General features: G+C 38.7%; 1 protein-coding gene across 8 annotated transcripts in view; it reads right to left on the bottom strand.

Moving 5' to 3' along the window:
* Window positions 1–173: 173 nt before the first annotated feature.
* Window positions 174–18,373, bottom strand: part of INVS (inversin) — an 84,758-nt gene continuing 66,558 nt past the window's right edge. For 6 of the 8 annotated variants that reach the window (XM_017746131.1, XM_008642682.2, XM_017746134.1 and 3 more), the window contains 6 exons: window positions 17,129–17,341; window positions 10,111–10,412; window positions 8,001–8,808; window positions 3,743–3,975; window positions 2,675–2,755; window positions 174–509 (listed from right to left, as the gene is read on the bottom strand). In XM_017746131.1, coding sequence (XP_017601620.1) covers window positions 394–509; window positions 2,675–2,755; window positions 3,743–3,975; window positions 8,001–8,808; window positions 10,111–10,412; window positions 17,129–17,341 — 1,753 coding nt within the window. In that variant the 3' untranslated portion in view covers window positions 174–393. The remainder of the gene's footprint in view (window positions 510–2,674; window positions 2,756–3,742; window positions 3,976–8,000; window positions 8,809–10,110; window positions 10,413–17,128; window positions 17,342–18,373) is intronic. The other 2 variants (XM_017746130.1, XM_017746136.1) reach the window with 2 other exon arrangements.

The following is an 18,373-nucleotide window of genomic DNA, read 5'->3' on the forward strand; positions in this document are numbered from 1 at the left end:
ATGAATTTGATGTAAAATTGAACATTTGTCTCTCAGAAATGTAACATCTTTAGTACAGTTTCCCTCTTCTTTGAGGAGAAAATTCCTACTTTTTGCAATGGAGAGCTTTGATAGCCCCTGCAACATTATTGCAATACTAGGCTTAGTGCTTCATCTTCTGTCTTCAAGTGCAATTCAGATTTCATCCTGTGTTGGTAAAGAAATTAACAGTTGCATTTAAAAACCAGTTTGTACACAAAATTGAGTCCAGCTCCTTAGAAGTCTGCTTGGTCTGTAATGCTGTGATAATACAAAACTGCAAATGTTCTAGTTTAATACATCATAGATGGCTTATACATTGTGAAAGATAACAGTTGTACTGGAATGGATTTTAAATTCCAAACATGGTCTTGCTTAATGCTTGAGTCTTGCATTTTTTGGTTTTGCAGCAGTGGTTGGTCTCATGTTGTATGAATATTGCCTTGATTTTCCCATGTTCTCCAGCAAATTAACACACTGTAGGTTGCTTACTGTAAAAGAACAAAATAGTTTTGATGAGTAACTAGTGGGTGAAAAGAGGCTTCATCTACACTGTGTTCTAAATTTCATAAGCAGCAAATCCCCTGGGCACAGAATATGCTTTTTTCTTGGCATCTCACTGCTGATTGTCTCTCAATAGAGTTTGGTTTCTGTGGCACTGGGTACAGCTTGTATGGAACATTGATGCTGCTGCTGTGTGTGTGGGACTTCAGCAGCCTCTCATGGTGCAGCTTAACTCAAGATTTACCCCCATAAATTAATGAAGGATTCCAGACTAACACAACACTCTTGGCTGAATTTGCTGAAGAGTAGAAAGAGATTGTGTTGAGCAATGTTTAGCAACATGAGGTAGGCATTGGGCCTGTTCTAGAAAGTCAGGGAAACTAGTCCAGGGCTAAAGTGAGTGCTCTGAATTGTTAGAAAGCAAGAATGAATGTCAGCTGACCCTTCCCAGTTGAGTCTGGGTGAATGTCTGGGCTCATGCAATGTTTTTTTATTTCCTGTAATGTGCTACAAATAACATGCATGTTTTCCTTTCCCAGTTTTGTAAAGATTAGCTGCAAACATTTCAGTGCTTTATCCCATTCTACCCAGGGTCATCCCAAGTGCAAATCCAAGTGTTTCATTGAGGGTGTGAATTCAGCACATATTAAGGACATATTCTAATGCCAAGAGTTGCAAAACCTGCTCCTTTGCAACTCTGAACACACTTTAATGTCCACAGTGAAACAAAGAACTATGCTGGTTCTGCTGCAGAGCACCTCTCTAAGTGCCACTTGCTGAATTGACAAAGGTAATCTATTCAATTTAAAAAATACTAGAAAAGGAACAAATCTCAGGTTCTGAAATGTTTTAATGACAACAATCTTAAAGGGCCTATTTGCCAGAATACTCCAAAGCACCTACCCCATGTGTATATCCCATCCCTTTTGTACCTGTCACCTTCTGCTTGCCTTACTGAACATTTCCTTTGAACACCTGCATATCCCCTCTTCCAAAGTGTTTGCCTGAGTTGGGTGTCAGTCCCTGCTACAGATTTGTCACTGCACGCGTCTTCCATAAGCTCTATGAACATTAAAGCTCGGGCTGACAGTCAGCCTTCACCTTCCCAAATGTACCTTCTGCAAGGGAAGAATCAAACTGAACAGTCTATTCTGACCTACTCCAGGCACCTACGTCAGAAACGGAGTATCTGGCATTAGCCACTGACAGCTCTGAACTTTTCCAACAAACGTAATGTTGTCATGCACAAAGGCAGGCAGATGAAAAACATGTTATTGTCTTTTAAGTAAGGGCTAAAGTTCCCTGAGCTCCTATTAGGTGAATAAAAGTAGGTAGTGTTCTAAAGGAACTGGGCAGAGTTCCTATCACTAACCTATTCGTCACCAAGTTATGAAAGCAAAGGCCACTCCAGCCTCAAGAGAAAGCCTTTTTACTTCAGAAGACAGGGAGATCTGTTGTCCTGTAAAGTTAAACGAAAAGAGCTAAAAGCTCTTTTAAAATTTAGATCCATATCTGCATGAAGAGGTGGCAATCAAACACCTGTCTGGGTATGCCTCTTAATTAAAACAGTTCTCAGACAGTGAAAGAAAAAGGCCTCTGTCTCTTCGTGAGGCAGCAACTCACCTACAGTTCTAACAAACTCAAGGACGGGTCCACTGTCAGATTTCCTTCTGACTTTGGAGTTGTGTTAAACTACTTGGAAAATGTATTTTACATCCCTTTGCAAACTACCTGAACTCAACTCCTTGAAGCAGTTGCTGTGTTCCCATCTAGCTGTGGCCTGTCTGACCAAGGTGTAGCACAGCCAGGAACACCAAATGCCCAGCGGGGCACTAAACCTTCACGTGGTGAAGCACCAACATTACCACAGCTCCCAACCCCAAGTAAGTGCATAAGACACTTTAAAAAGTGTGAAAAATGACAATTAATAAAGAAGTTTTTCATCTAAATGACTCAACATAAGGATAGAAGTGCAGTGCTCAGTTAAGCCCAAAAGTGAAAGAAGGAGCGTGCAATCACAACAGTTCGGCAGTAGTTACATATTTTGATAAGAGAGCCCAGTCCTTGAGAACAATGTTTTCTTATCTAAGAAGAAACCAACCTCATGTATATAAACATCAAATTAAGCATTCTTAAAATGGATGTGTCCTACCTGAGACCAACTGCACATCAGAAAGTTTCAGCTTAGAAGGAGGTCTTGTTGACTGACACACTTTGCCTTCCTGAGAACATCCTTTAACAAACAATGTGAACATCTCTCTGTTTATCACATAAACATGTGATGATGTATACCTACAATCTATTTCAGTGAGCTACAGCATTATTTTATCCTAAAAATTACTCTCATTTATTATGGAGAAACTCATGAGACACTGTATGACAGAAAATTGTGACAACCACAACTGAAATTTAACTACAGTTAAAATACATCTTGCAGTTGCTATTAAAAAAAAAAAAAAAAAGGAAAATAAATCTATTAGCTTTATTTTTTTTACCCTTTTTGGGTCTAAGCTACAGAGCCATGATAGAAGTGACTCACCACCTGTTAAAGTACCTATAGTTAGCATATCCTTACTTCATCAGTGATCCACATTGTACAGGAACTTGGGGTCTAGAAGCAATACTTTTCCTCTGCCTTTTCTTGAAGATGCATTCCTTTGCACATGCACATTCAGGCACAGTGAAAAGCAGTGCAGAATTTTATAAAAGACAATCTTGCTCTTTCCATAAAGACCACATATCTTCATACCAGGAGAGTTATCAACAGGGAATATACTCTTCAAATGAAATATTTTTAAAACAGTACAAAACCAAAAAAAATATTTTGAACAAGGCTTTAAAAAACCAAACCATGATCCAGATAGCCACTCTGCATGGATACAGCCAGCTATCCCCAGCTTAACTGCTCTGTTCTCTTTCCACATTGATATATGTGAGCAGCTCTGGCAACGGAATTAGTTGATTGCTCAAGACCTGTGCTGAAACAATGCTGTGTGGGGATTCAAACAGCTTTAGCAGGAGCCATTTTAAATCACAGAGTTGTTTGGCTTTTTTAACCTGATACAAAAATACAGTTGCCCAGAACACCTGAGATTCAGACTCATTTTTATAAATAGTTGAAATCCTTAATAATTAGGTAAGAAGTGCATAGATGAATGCACTCTGTTGTAAAAATAAAAGCATGGTTATTTAAAATAAATTATAGTGAAGAGAAAATTACCATAGATCTGCTTTAGGATGGACTGCTTGCTGGTTTTTATGGCTGAGCTGGTTTTGTTTACGGATTTCAGATTTTTACATGAAGGAACTGATTTCAGAGGGCTATGGTTCAGCTGTTTCTTCCAAGCAACCTGAATGAAGAAGGCAGCTGCCTCTTGTCTCCATTTGTCTTCATCTTCCTTGCACTGCCGCTTAGCACTAAGGAGCTGAAACAATTCCTGTCTTAGCTGGTAACTAGAGAGCAGAAAAGAGAAGAGCACTTGTTTTAGGTGACCTGTTTTAACTTCCGTGCTTTCCACGCATCAGTTCACATGGTGGATTACATGAGTAACTGGGAAAACAGAACTCCCACTGATGTGCTAAGTCACTTGGATGAGAAATGTTTGTTCAGAAGAAAAAGTAGGAGCTGGGTTCAATTTTGGATGCATCCATTATTTCACACAGTTAGTAAAGATCTGGTGTTACAGGTGTCAAGAGGTACAGTGCTTCAACATCAGCTTATCAGCTGCTTTATAAATAGAAAATCATCAGAAGACAAAACTATAAATATTTATGGTAACAGTATAATCAATACTGCTTCCTCATTTTCACTATATTCACAGCTTAGTAACACCAAACTTTCTCATGTGCTCATGTCCTCAGTCAATCAGTGCAAGAGACAAACCAAATCTACCTCCTGTGGGTTCAACTGCACATTTCCTCTGCAGAAAATTGAGCTGCTCACTCCTCCTTCTGAAGATGCTCCCCTCACCTTGTTTTCAGCAATCTGTGGGTTTTTCCCTTCCCTTCAAAGGCTCCCTGTCTTTTGACCCAACCTTGCCTCAGCTGCTTTGATCTTACACACAGTCACAGCCCTCTGCGAGTGGCAGCAGCAGATTATCTGTCCCTCACACTCCGGTGGCAAATGGCACCAGCAGCAGGGAGTTGTTTGGGATTTTTTTTCCACTTGAATCGGAGGTAAGTATTCAATCGGATATTGGCGGTTCACACTCACAAGTCAATTAACTGGCTTAGCAATTAACTCTGAATCCTCCCAGAACAAGCCTGTCACAAATGAGCATTGAATAACACTTGTAAAATATTAATTATAAGTGTTTGGTAAGAGGCCAAAACACATTGATCGTCATCCCCTCTGGCATTCAGAAAAGCTTCCACTGGATGCCCCGGTAAAGCGAAGGAGGAAGGAGAGAGAAAGAGGCGATTTTTATTGTTGTTCCCTCTGCAACAAGTTCTAAATTAAAACAAAAGACAACAAGCCAGATACAAATTGTTTAAATATATGTTCTAAGCCAATGAACTATATAATTCAAACAAAGCAACAGTCATATACAAAAAATGAGTACATAAAAGCACGATAGAATGCCAAAGGGGGATGATATGCTCCGTTACAGCTCGAATAACTTTATACTTCCAATAAGCTTAGTAAATTACCTCTGTGAAATTTGCTGGGTGAGACAAATCTATTTAATCTTAATTTAATGAAGCTTCACAATTCAGGCATGTACCATTATGCAGCTCATTAAAGTACATAACAAATGCAGGCAGCAACTGCATCTGGCCAGGGCCTTCAAGTTGTGAAGCATGGTATGAATTCAGAACTGGAGTATCATTGAGAGACAGAGGAAAAAATATGATCCAGTTTTCTTGAATAACATGTCACTTTTAACTTTTCAAGGGGGTAAGAGGAAAAGAAAGTGCAGGAGCACAGTTACAGTGACTTGTTAACATAACTTGAGCTAAGGATGGGTTAAGTGCATACTTAACTGCAGAAAAAAACATTTGGGGAACTGTTTTATACTCGAGCAGAAAAGAATACTAAGCTACTCTCTTGGAATTCAGTAATTACTGCCAGCTGCCTTTGCTGATATGTGAAATGACCCATTCACAGTCACTCCACCTTTGCACCCAGCTGTGACTTCATGTTTGTAGAGAACTTCTGGTAGTTTTTAGCAACAAGAAAACAACTGTGAGGTTCTGACACTCAGGAGAGGTAAGCAGTTATCTGTAGATTGTTTTAATTCATTATTTTAATTCAGCTCTCTCGTAACACATCATTCTGATCCTAGTGAGGAAAAAAAGGGAATGGGACCAAGTCTGATACAATATGAATCTGACATGGTGCTTTAAAATACCTGATGCTTAGTCAACAAAACTACTGCGCCTAAAAGAAAAGTGGAATATCCACGTGCAGAACAACAAAGCTGGCAAGTGGTGTTCTCACTCATTGTTACAGAGGCTCTAATCTTAAAAACTACTGCTGGCCAAAGTATGCACGCAGAAATAATATATTAAAAAAATACAGCTTGACTCCAGTGGGAGAACAACAGCGACGACAACCAACTTATTCCAGCTTCTGTTGACTCCCTGTGGGCCCTGGAGCATGGTACAGGCCCCGGTGCCCCCCACGAGAGAACACAGACACAGAACCTGTAAGCCTCAACAAGCAGGATAAGCAATTAACCTTTGGCAAGCCACACACCTTAGAATACACTTTTGAGGAGTACATTTATAAAGTTTGCAGATTTGGGAATTGAAACATTCTCCTGAGAATGGCAAGTTTGATACACTAAGTAGACCAGTACCACTCTGCTGTTGTGTTTGCCTTCAATAAATAAATCAGGAATATAAAATTTGCAGAGTGAGACAAATACATTTAATTCTAATTTAGAGAAATTCCAGAACTCAAGCACGTACTTCTACATGTTTCTAATGTAGAATTACACAGAAATAACAGTGTATAATTTTATTGCTGTCTACAAGTACATGCTATTTACCAGAGCAAGTTTGGACCAAAAGAAAACACAAGACTGTGGAAGAACTGCCAAACTAATCTCTCCTGCAGTCCTGCAGAATTTATGATCTTTGTTAGTGTTCTATGAGTTCTTGCAAACAGAAAAAATACATTTATTTTTCACTATTAAGTATTTAAATAACAGATATAACTTAAACAATCTTTAATTCCCACAATTTCCAAAATGCTAAGTGTTAGTAAGTGCATGCACTTCTTGGAGAGATTGCACACCATCCCTGTTTCAGCAGTATAGAAAGGCCTATCAGAATCTTCAGAGAGTCAGAAGTGCAAATGGAATGCAGATTTTCATGCAGGTAAGTCAGCTTAATGCAAGACTTTGGATCCCAGTTCTTGTGAGGAAATTTGCACAAGCACTCACTACACATTGCTCTGCTTTGTCTTAAAGCCATGGCACGTGCCTACTCCTGACTGCCTTTAGCTTTTGGTATCTAAAGGATTTGAACACATAAGATAAGAGCTTGGGATCTACATCAGAAAAGAAGGTCAAGGAGCACCCAGCTGCTTGCACAGTGAGTGGGAACAGCAGAGAGGGCAGAACTGGTAGAACCCTGGGAGAACAATGGCTGCTTTGCTATGCAGTTCAGAGTGGGTATGAGGAATATGGCATGGAATCACAGTGCCACAGCGTGGTTTGGGTTGGAAGGGATTTTTAAAGACCATCTCATCTACCCTCCCTGCCATGGCCAGGGACATCTTCAACTCAGAGTTCCTCAGAGAAACTGTTAAATGAGTGAGAGACCTGGAAAGAATATTAGTAAACATCAGCAATTTATAGGTTTCTGCGCCCAGTAAAAATCAAAGAAAGTTTAAATAAAAACAAGAAATAAGAAGAGTGTGCTTCCCCTACAGCCATACTCTTCATGCCCATTTTGGTAAGAAATTAAATATTAAGGAGCATGTACTTTTAGAATGATTGCATTTCTGAGGTTGAAACTCACAAATTCATGAAAGTGGGATAATGCTGTGGAAAGCAAACACTGGGACATATCTCTCTCTTCTGTACAGCAGTTGTTCCTGCTTAATCAAGGTATTCAAGCTAGCTTCAAGTTTTGGCAATGAACACTCAAAGCTTCCAAACATCCCGTGGTTTGGTTATCTGGTTAAAAGTCAGGTCAGAGCACAATTTCACATGTGTCACTGAACTCCAGGCTTAGGCAAATCCTGATTCACATTCTAAAGAAATATCAGTGCTTGAAATAGAAGTTTAACAATTTCTCCGAGTATTAAAAGTCATCACTTACCTTGCACTTTTTATGAACTGACTGATGTAACTCTAGGCAACTGGAACCCACTTCCCCTTGTGTGGAGAAAGATTATTAACTTCCTCGTTTAGCACTGGCAACATTGTAAGCAAAAGGCCCAAATAAAGGACGTTTCCAACAGGCCTAGTTTAATTGACATCTACTTGTATCTCACTCTTCTCTAGCTACTGAAACAGTAATCTTACCTTCTCCACGTCCTCTGTATGACTGTGGCAGCATAGTTCTTCTTCCGAAACAGCTCTTTTCTTTTTCTTTCTTTTTCTATGATCTGCATTCGAATCTCTAAAGGGATTAGTTCAATATTTGTACTTTGCCATGGAACAGAACACAATTGATCATCTGCATTCCTGGATCCAATTATGCCTGTTTTTTCCAAGTTCAAACTGTGATCAGAAGCAGAACATGTTACTGGGTTTCTTGGTACAGTCCTGGTAGGTTCTGCCTCAGCAGACAATAATGAGGAGGCCTTTTTTTCTATTTCATTGTTTCCCACTTTGACAGTTTGTTCTACAGCGTGCAGGCTGTCATTTCTGGTGCTTACAAATACTGTTTTGGCACTTCCTGGTCTACTAGAACCAGCTGGTGAACATCTCTTATCATTTACCTCCTTATTTCTGGGTTTCTGCTGGTGCCTTTTGCCTTTGAAAGAAGCTTCACCCAGCTTTGAGTTTTGCGCTGTTCCACCGGTACAAGCGGCATCGCAGAAGAACACAGCCCTTCCCTCACTGTGGTCCCTCTTGCCAGAGGGAGGCTGACTTGAATCCCTTTGCTTTTCCCCAGCACAGGCAGTCCTACAGGCAGAAGCAGGAAGCCTCCTGCTCCTCCGAGCACAGGCACCCGTTGTGTCAACAGCATGTTCCTTGTGCTTTTCTCCGTCCACTTCTGCAGCAGGTGCAACCTGATGTTTCACTTCAACTTTTGTTCCCTCGTTGGCTTTGTCACAATGGAAATGGACACAACTTGACTTGCTTTTGATGTGTTTCCTCAATGAATCTTTAGACAGAGAATTGGAAAACAATGTTCAGTCTCTGATCCAGCAAAACTGTTTATGTCTCTGATTTTTTTGCTCAGTTACCTTTGAGGCACACTAGGATTCACTTAAATGAACAAAAAAAATGCAAGCAGGAAGAATCAGAAGAGGACATGATTGCCTGTCACAGTAGAGTCCCAAACTCTTTCATTTGCTCAATGTTTTACAAATGGTTTTCTTTCTAACATTACATTTGAGTTAGATGCCTGAAAAGCTCCTGCTCTATCCATCCTGTATCCTGGCACAGGATAACCCACTGACCCAGGAAACCCAAAGCACTTGGCTTCTCAGTACTTCCCTTGACATCCTGAATGAAACTATGAAGTCCTTCCTATTTCTCCCTTGCTGCTGTGTGATCACTGCTTCTAAACACTCTGGTGAGGGTGACTCGAAAGCCAGACTGCAGTGCAAAACTGAAAATTCCCCATCTTCCATCCACCTTCCATTCTGCTTGAAAATTAACAAGAGAGTGAGAAAATAGACCAGACAGGATGAAATGTAACAGACAGAATGTTACAGGGTAGGTATCAAGGGAAAAAGAAAAGAAAGAGATCTTTGATATACTGGCATTCCAGAAAATCATCTGGATCACCCAGAACCTGGTGAAACGATGCTTTACAGGATACCCTTTTGACTGGATAACCAGATCAGAAAACACCCAACAACTGAATCATAGTTTTCATAGCCCAAAGGGTCTAAATTTATATTTAATTCCAATAAAATGACCAATGAAGTCCAATAAAGAAGATTGATTAAAACACCTAATGAGAACTGGCTATACAACTTCATGATTTGATCCTGGTTGCATCAACTTTCCTGGCATCACTTCAGTAACAAAAAGGGAATGCATACCTAAAAAAGGCATAGCATTCTTTCAAACACTGACAGTTTGGATTGAGCTAGAGGATAAATCTCGTTTAAAAACAAGAGATACCATTTCTCCATTAACATTCTTCATGTGCACCACAGATATGTCAAATATCTTTAATCTTATTTTCTCCAAAGAGTGCAACTAACAGAACATTGCCCACAGCCTGTTTTCATATATTCTACGTATTTTTATAGACTCCATAAGACGTTATACTGGTGTTTTTCACTACTTCACACAGAGTAAAAGAATGTGTATCTAACTCTACCCTGCTGCACAAATTGCTCAAGTGATGAAAGATTATGAAATCACAGCAAGACAAAATGGGTCCTATATAAAAAAACCCCCAAGAATTGGACAAAGCGGATAAACAGCACAATTAAAAAAGATCACAAACCTTGCCTGATCTTATGACCTTTGCTCTGAGGCTCCGCTGACAGGCAGCTCTCCTTTGGGGCCCCTTTGTTGTGACCAGCTTTAGGTGAACCTCTGCTGTTTCTCCCTGGTTGGATCTGTGAAGCATTGAGGGACAGAATCCTCTTGCTCTGTGTGTCAGCTGCTTTGTTGGGTAGCTGTGGGACACTGGTGGCCTTCTCCCGATTTGCGGGATTCTGTTGTACCCAAAACTTGTTTTGTTCCATGTTCTGCATCCCTTTCTGCAGCTTGGCTTCTTTCCTCTTAGTTTCTTCTTCACGTTTCCTGCAATTATAGTCCATACCGTAAGAGTTCCAAAGATTAAATCTTGGGAGCATATATCTAACTTGAACACACTCCTCTCTAAAAATCTGATGCTGCCACAACAAAACCTTGACTTGACATCTTTTTCATGAGAAAAGGACACACGTTGCACTGAAATGTCTTGGCTTGATCCAAAACAAAAACTGACTTGCAGCTACAGCCTGATGAAGGTTAAGTCCTTGTCAGCCAGCTGCCCATTCAGTTTGCAGTTGTTTTAACTGATCTTAAAACACTCACTTATTGAAAACAACTAAATTTAGGGGGGTCTATAAGTATACAAAAATTAAAATTAGGATTTTTAAAAGAATCATGACACTTATAATTATGTTTGTAATTAGTAAAGAGCAATGTTTTCATGTAAGTAATAACACAATGCACTGTATTTGAAAAGCAAAAAACTAACAAAAAACACAATACCTTTGAAAATTATTTTTTCATACTTAAATGTGCCATAGTTAGTACAGACAATAATAAACCAACTTTGAACTAGATACTGGTACTAACTTGCTGCTATGTATTTGTCATTGGTAGATAATAAATTTTGCATATACATTACATGTCATATAAATGACAAATACTGAAAATATGAGATGTGAATTAGAAACTTGTGTGCACATAGTATGCCATTACAATGGTGACATTTGGATTTCCAAAATGAAATAAGTCACGCATCTCTTAACAGTGTAGCCATAAAAGAGAATTTTGGACAAACTTAGGAAAGGTGCATCCATTGAATAAAATTTTGCAGCCTATTTTGAAATACAGTGGGCTATCATTGCACTTTATCTTTTAAATTCTTGTTCCTACCAAGCAGAATAAACCCAATAGCACACAGCAAACGTTACATACCTACCTCCCATTGAATTTGTTTTTTGTAAATTAAGCCCTGGTTGTTGGCCAAAGTGACACCTCTCCTGTTGGACGGACAGGCGGTAAATGCCATATCATGTAGCTGCCTGGTATTTTAACTTGCTTCCAGTGCTCCAACACAGTCTGCAGACTGTTGCCACATCACCTCCCAGCACGGCGTGTGACAGGTGAGTTATGCAGCACGCCAGCCCCAGTTCCTGTGAGTGGTGTCACTGGCAGCGCGTGTCACTGCAGTGCGAGCTGCCAGCGAGAAGCCCTAACTTTATCTGTCAGTGCTATCTTATCAACTATGCTCTGCAGAAGAAGCTGATTGAACTTTGCACCTGAAAAGCTGCTAATTGATCTAAAAAAATACACTCCTAGCAGCCTGGGATTCAGTATTCCCTCTGGCATGAAAAAAAGTGGCTAGTTTCAATTAATATTGGCATTCCACAACCGGACTATGCAGGGATGTTGGGACTGTGTACAGTATGGATCTCACTGCCATTACTGTGCCATTTGAGCTGATAAATCAGATCTTGCTATTCACAGAATAGTAATTTTCCATTCTCCACAAGAATAAGCAGCCTAGTACCAATACCGTCTGTTCAGGGTATTAGAAAAGGAAGTGTGAGATGGGCTGTGTGATACACAATCAAGCCAGAGTGACCTGCACTCCTCTGATGAGCAGATCAACTCAAAACAATAACTTCAGCAACATACCAATTGTAAAGTTATTGAAATGACACAGGACCAGAAACCAAGAAGAAAAAAGGTTTTTTTTCTTTAAAGGTCTTATCTGTGTACTACTTTTTCAGATTAAACTGAAGAAAGAATAAAGGAAAGGGATTTCAAAGCTCCCTATTCATAAAGTATCATCATAATGGTCACAGTACAGCTTAGTTGAATAATAGACTCCTGAACACATAAGAACCTTGTGTTTTTCTTTATTTAATCAGAAAGTCAGCCTGTATTACAAGTGAAGGATCTCTTTGAAATTAAGATTTCCAAGTTTTACTGCTGTCCAATTTGAGAGGCTAAGTTTCATGAACAAGTGAAGGAAGCAGACAAGATTCTAACTTCAGGGCTCTCAGTCATTCTTAGGAGGTTCTGGTGACTCAACAGGATCCAAATTTGGGCTCTCAAGTTAGACAGCTACAGCTCAAGAGTGGTAATAGACCTGGCAGGCCAACACTTTCCATTGTAAATGCAACACACTTTTGTCCTGAATGGTCATAAACTTGTACTTTGTTGCAAAAGTGAAAGACTGAAAACTGAGCCTTTAGCAGATGGAAAGGAACAGTTTCAGCCTCACACACACATTTGGGAAGAGACAGAGATGCTTTGAATTTTTGATTCTGCTAGAATGAATTCAACCTTTTCTATTCTGTTAAGAATAGAAACTTAAGTTTTTTATCTAGTCACTGAAGGATATTTTAAAGGAGAGTGTTTTTAAAGTTAACCTTGCAGAAAATAAACTTACTTAAAAAATCACAACTGAAAAGAGATCTCCAGGCATGATCCTACTACAGGTAGAGCTTCACCTGGACTAAGAGGAGTTGTATTTCTTGTTGTATAAACAGCATCTCCTGATACACAGCCTAGCATGATGATTATTTTCAGAAGAATGACACCACTGACTCGTGACATGTTCAGCTTCTGATCTACAATAATCTTTTAAACAGATAGTCCTTAATAAAAATGTTAAGACAACAGTTAATTTCTCTCCAGTATTCCTGTGTTGACCGGTCTTCCCAAATATGTAGAGCAGTCCATTAGTTCTTACCTAACTACCTATTTTTTCCTCAGTCATTTCTCATATGTATTTTACCACCATTCAGATTTCTAATTTAGTCTTCAATGTGCTTACAATCTTCTGCATTTTGGTGCTATTTTCAAATTTAAATTTACTTTTTAAATGAAAATACACATTCATGATGGATTTATGTGAAATTCTCATCAATATACATTCCAGTTTAAAGGTGAGAAATGAGAAATTTCCCATGAGGAAGTATGAAGACTTTAGGCAAGTCTGAATGACAGCTACTGTTTCTCCATGGCCACAAAACTTGTTATTCAGACACAAAAGAAAATTGAGTTGGTTGGATGTAATTTCTTGTGAAGTGAAAAAAAACCCCACAGAACAGTTCAGTCTACTTAGCATCTCTCATGGACCAACTGTTTCTTTACTCTTCCTTTTACAATGAGTATGTTTACAATGGTTTATTGTGATACCTACCCCACATCCTTTGCCAGTTCTTCTTATTTAGCACCTCAGCTTGTTTAGCTTTATCACTGTATGTTCTTATTACAGTCAATTTTAGTAATTACATCAAATTTCCAATATGTGCTTTCCCTTTTCAGGTTGCTGAAGAGCTCATTATTTTCTCTGTTGCCACACTCTCCTATCTTTTCTCAGCATGCAGGGCTAACCACCAGTCTTTTGAAAAACCTCATAATCTACTTGTACTCTCTTGGCATGAGAACATTTTTCTAAATCTACTGAAGGCTGTTTAATTGAAGTGCTTATTTTCTTGCTGCTCTTCTCTTCCTAAATATCAGGAGCTACTTACTCACTTTCATCCATTTCCCTTTCACATCCTCATTCTCAATCAGTTTCCTCCAACTGGCTAAAATGAAAAAGAAAAGTATGGATTCAGGAGCTCATTCTGAGAAATTGAAAGGGAAGGTGAACAAATGAGGAACGAGTTCTGCAGCCCTTTCAAAATTCAATATATTGGACATTAGGTTTCCCTGAATATGTTTTAAACCCTTAGATATTATTTTCTTAAATACCTGGTTTTGCAGGAAGTAAACCAAAATCCTCGTTTTGAAGTCTGGAAGGATTTCAGGACTGGAATCTCAGGAAGTCATGGAGGCTAACATGCTGCTCAAAACAGGGTCCAATTGGGTGGCTCAGCTTTTTATCCACCTTGAGAACTTTTATGGACAGAGACAATACAACCTCTTTGGGTTGTTCTACTGCTTGATTGTCCCAAGGGTGAAAGAATTTCTCTTTATTTCCAGACAAAATCTCTTGTTTCAACTTCTGTCTGTTATAGGTTTCCCAGAGACCAGGGACACCAACCAGACTACAGTTCCCCAGATTATTTTTTTAGCCCTTTTTGAAGCTGGGTGCAACATTTTCTTTCCTCTCACCACAGGAGACCTTCCCTAGTCTATGTGATCTTTCAAAGACATTGGAAAGTGGCCTTTTAATGGTGCCAGTTCTTTCTGTACCCTTGGATGCTGCCAGTCTGGTCCCATGGACTTGTCTCAGCTGAGTTCTCTCAAGCCATCCCTGACTTAATCCTCATTCACAGCTGGCAGTTCTCCTCCTTGAACCAATTCTCTTAGCAAAGAGGCCTGGGAGACCTTCTTTTGGAAGACTGAGGATGAGAAGGCATTGAGTACTCCTGCCACACCTGTGTCTGTTGTCACTAAATGCACCATTCAGCAACAGGCCCACATATCCCTTGCTCAGCATTTTACTAATGTATTACTGCTTTTATTAATATAGAAGCACAAAGTCACCTTTAAAATCTCAACTCCATTTGAGTTTTGGTGTTTCTGACACCATCCCTACACTCCCGAGCCATGCTTTTACACTCTGCCTTTGCAGTCTGTCCCAGCTTCTGCCTCCTGTAAACTGCATTTTTACATTTGAGCTTTGTCAATGACTCCCTGCTTACCCAAATTGGTCTGCTGGTGTGTCTCTTTGCTCAGTGACATATTAGTGTGCATGTTGTTTTGGCCTTCATCAAACTTCATTTTATAAATTACAATTTTTTTTTTATAGCACAGAACATGGGAGAAGATGTTTGTATAGAAATATTTCATAGGCTTTAAATACAGTGAATGTAATTTTACCAGAAAATAATACAGGTATAAGATGCTGGCTGACTTTTTGTTAGGGTAAAAAAAAAAAAAAAAAAAAAAAAAAAAAAAAAAGAAAGACTAACTAAATGCAGACTCATAGGAATAATTTATCTTGATGAGACTCTCTAAAATAACATATTACAAAGCAAGTTTTAAATACCTACACTGAAATATTTGGAGAGGGGGGAGTGTTTGATCTAGGAATTCACCATCATTCTGGATCCCCACGTAATGTCTAGCTTTATCTGGAGACCAGATTTTTAAACATCAGTAAGGATAATAGTTTCTTCTTTGCAGCAACACCCTGGCCAATTTTAGCTGTGGAATGCACAGATGGGTACGCAGAATGATGACAACATAATGTCCCCTTCAGTTTATTACAGATCATAAAACTGCAATTAAATAAAATTTGTTATGTGACAACCTGATTTGCTTGTACACTCCAATTGTACTGTAATTCTCTTTTTATGGTATTTGGTACACAGACTTTGTTTCTATTGTTTTCAAACAAATCAACAACAGCTAAGTAAGTTTCAGAAACTACATCAGAAACTCACAAAGGAAAACTATTACAAAAATATCTCCAAATTTCCATGAGGCAATTCTTTTCCATTTAATCTTCTACATGGTGGATCAGAGATTCTTCTAAAAATGACTGTCATCACAAAGGATAAAACCATCTCATTTGGTAAAGTCAGGTGTGACCACACAGCAATAAGCAGAGCTCTCCACATTAAAAAGAAATATTTTCAAAGGCAGCTTCTCCTTGCATGGTTTTGACTTATACTGACTTCAGCAGAAAAGGTAAACAGTAGGAGAGCTACAGGTTACAACTTCAGGATGTAAAGATGTGAGTAAGAGATGAGTTACCTGATATTTCTAGCTTTGGTTCCTCCTGGGGAATAACAAGCGTTATACAGTAGCAGCACTCAAACCCAGTGAAGGTCCAACTGGCTAGTTATGCAGAACATCAAACAACCAAATTTGATACGGAGTGTAGTGCAGCTGAATTTGTCTGTGATACACAGGTGCAACACCAACACCTCTAGGTTCAATCATTATGTTGTGTGGTTTTTTCATATGATCTCTCTTTATCAAAATAATTCTACCAAATCATGCAGAAATCTTTTCAGACTGTTATGTTTTTTCACTTCAGAATCAGATTTCTTCAAGAGAAACCAGGTGCTAATTTCATACTAAGAATCTTGAGGATAAACCCCAAGCAAGCAAAGCATTTTGATAATCATTTATGTACCTTTTGATTTTAGAGTTTCACCACTGTGCTACCACTACCACATTTAAATTGGGTTGAAATTCAGCCAGAACTTAGACATCTTGCTGATAACTATTTGAATTGCATATGTTAGTTATCAGTAATGCAATATAACCAATTCATAGGAACTCTCTAATTCAAGACCAGAAAATATAAGTGCAGAGAATGATAGTGCCCAAAATGAAGTCGCAAATAGAATCCAGGAGTTCAGGCTGCTAGAGAAACATTAAGTTAAGCCTTACTAAACCAGGCTTTCCCTGGTTTGTTTTTGGTTTTTTTCCTCAGCTACTTATTAATTTCTTTTCAAAACTGATATCAAGACTTGACAGGTCAATAATTATTTCCATCACCTTCAAGTGATAAATGTTTCCCAAGCCATTTTATCATCATACAGAATATCAGGCAAAGATCCATGGATGCTAACATGCTGTTTTCTCAGACTTTGGTATTTTGCCTTGTTATTTTATATTACATAAAGTTTGTTATTTAAACTGGGATTATATGGAAAATAACTTCCATCTGTCTATAGTTATATGGAAGTTATATGCTTCCTTCAGTTTCATGAATTTCACAAAGAGGAACAAAACCTGATGAGCAACATAAAATCACACACTGATAAATACAAACTAACAACAAATATCTATTTGCTGGAGTAGATTTCAAGTCTCAGACTTACTTGGCAGCAGCATCTTTTCTCAGCTGTTCATGTTTCATTAAAAGATTCTTCCTCTCTTGAAAAGCCTTTCTAACTTTGTATCCTTTGTAGACAGCCTGAATTTTGAAAGCAGCAATATCCTGAATGGCAGCTATAGACAGAGCCCCGTGTTCTAACATGAACTGAATCACTTCGTGGTGTTCACCAAGCAAGGCATAATCAAGTGGAGTATATCTAAAAAAAGCAAAAGCAAAACAAAACCACAACAACTATTATTGATCTAGAACTCTAGCTATAATGTGCATTTACTTAACCCTCTTTCCATAATAAGGCAACTTCTAGTATGGAGACAGATTAAACACGGTTTAAGTAGTTTTCCTCACCTTTTTAAGCATTATTTACCTACCTTATTCATTCTACACACTGTGGTTATGTTTAAAGCTTATTTTAGCCTCCTAATATGGAAGGTGGGGGAGAGGGGGATCAGACTACACAAGGTGTTTGGACAGAATGTCCCAAAGCCCCATCCACAGCATTAACTGTGGCAGGCAGGCAGTCTTTAAAAGGTGTTACTGAGATTTTCATATAGAAATAGAAAGAAAAAGTAAGTTAAAATATTTTTGTGTTATTTCCATATGAGTTTAAGTTCTAGAGACCTACTGTCAAATCTGGCTTAGCTTCTATAACATTGACTGAGGACGGTATGACTGACCAAGCAGCAGGATTAGATCAGTAGCGATCTAAAATGATAATACCGGTTTTTAAGGTACTAGGAAGACTAAAGTCCGTTTTCAAATGGACACAGGTGTTCAAAATATTAAATTGCTTTGGGTTTTAATGCTGTCAAAGACACCTAAGCCTTTTTCAAAATAATTCCCAAATTTCCCACTGTCAACACGGGAGCAAAATTTACATCTCTCCCACATCGACACTGAAACTTTAGGCAAAGACATTTAGGGGCTGAAAATTATCAGTCACAAACCATAATCAAGACCATATCACATCAGACTATCCAATAACAAATGTCAATGCATGTGATGGTGAAAATTAGGGCTCTTGTTGATGGTAACTTGCTGGGATGCAGTGCTGGTAAGCAAAGAAAAACAGACAGAAAGCACAATTGGACCTGCCACACAGCGATAGTTTGATGGAAGGGTAAACAGAATCTGAACTGAGGTGTCTGCAGGAATAAAGACAATGACATAACATGAAAATTTGGATGTCAAGGTGTGCTGCTGATGGCATTTAAAGAGATACAGACTTTTA

The sequence above is a fragment of the Corvus brachyrhynchos genome, unplaced genomic scaffold, assembly GCF_000691975.1.
Source record: "Corvus brachyrhynchos isolate BGI_N302 unplaced genomic scaffold, ASM69197v1 scaffold409, whole genome shotgun sequence".
In the NCBI taxonomy this organism is placed as follows: Eukaryota; Metazoa; Chordata; class Aves; order Passeriformes; family Corvidae; genus Corvus; species Corvus brachyrhynchos.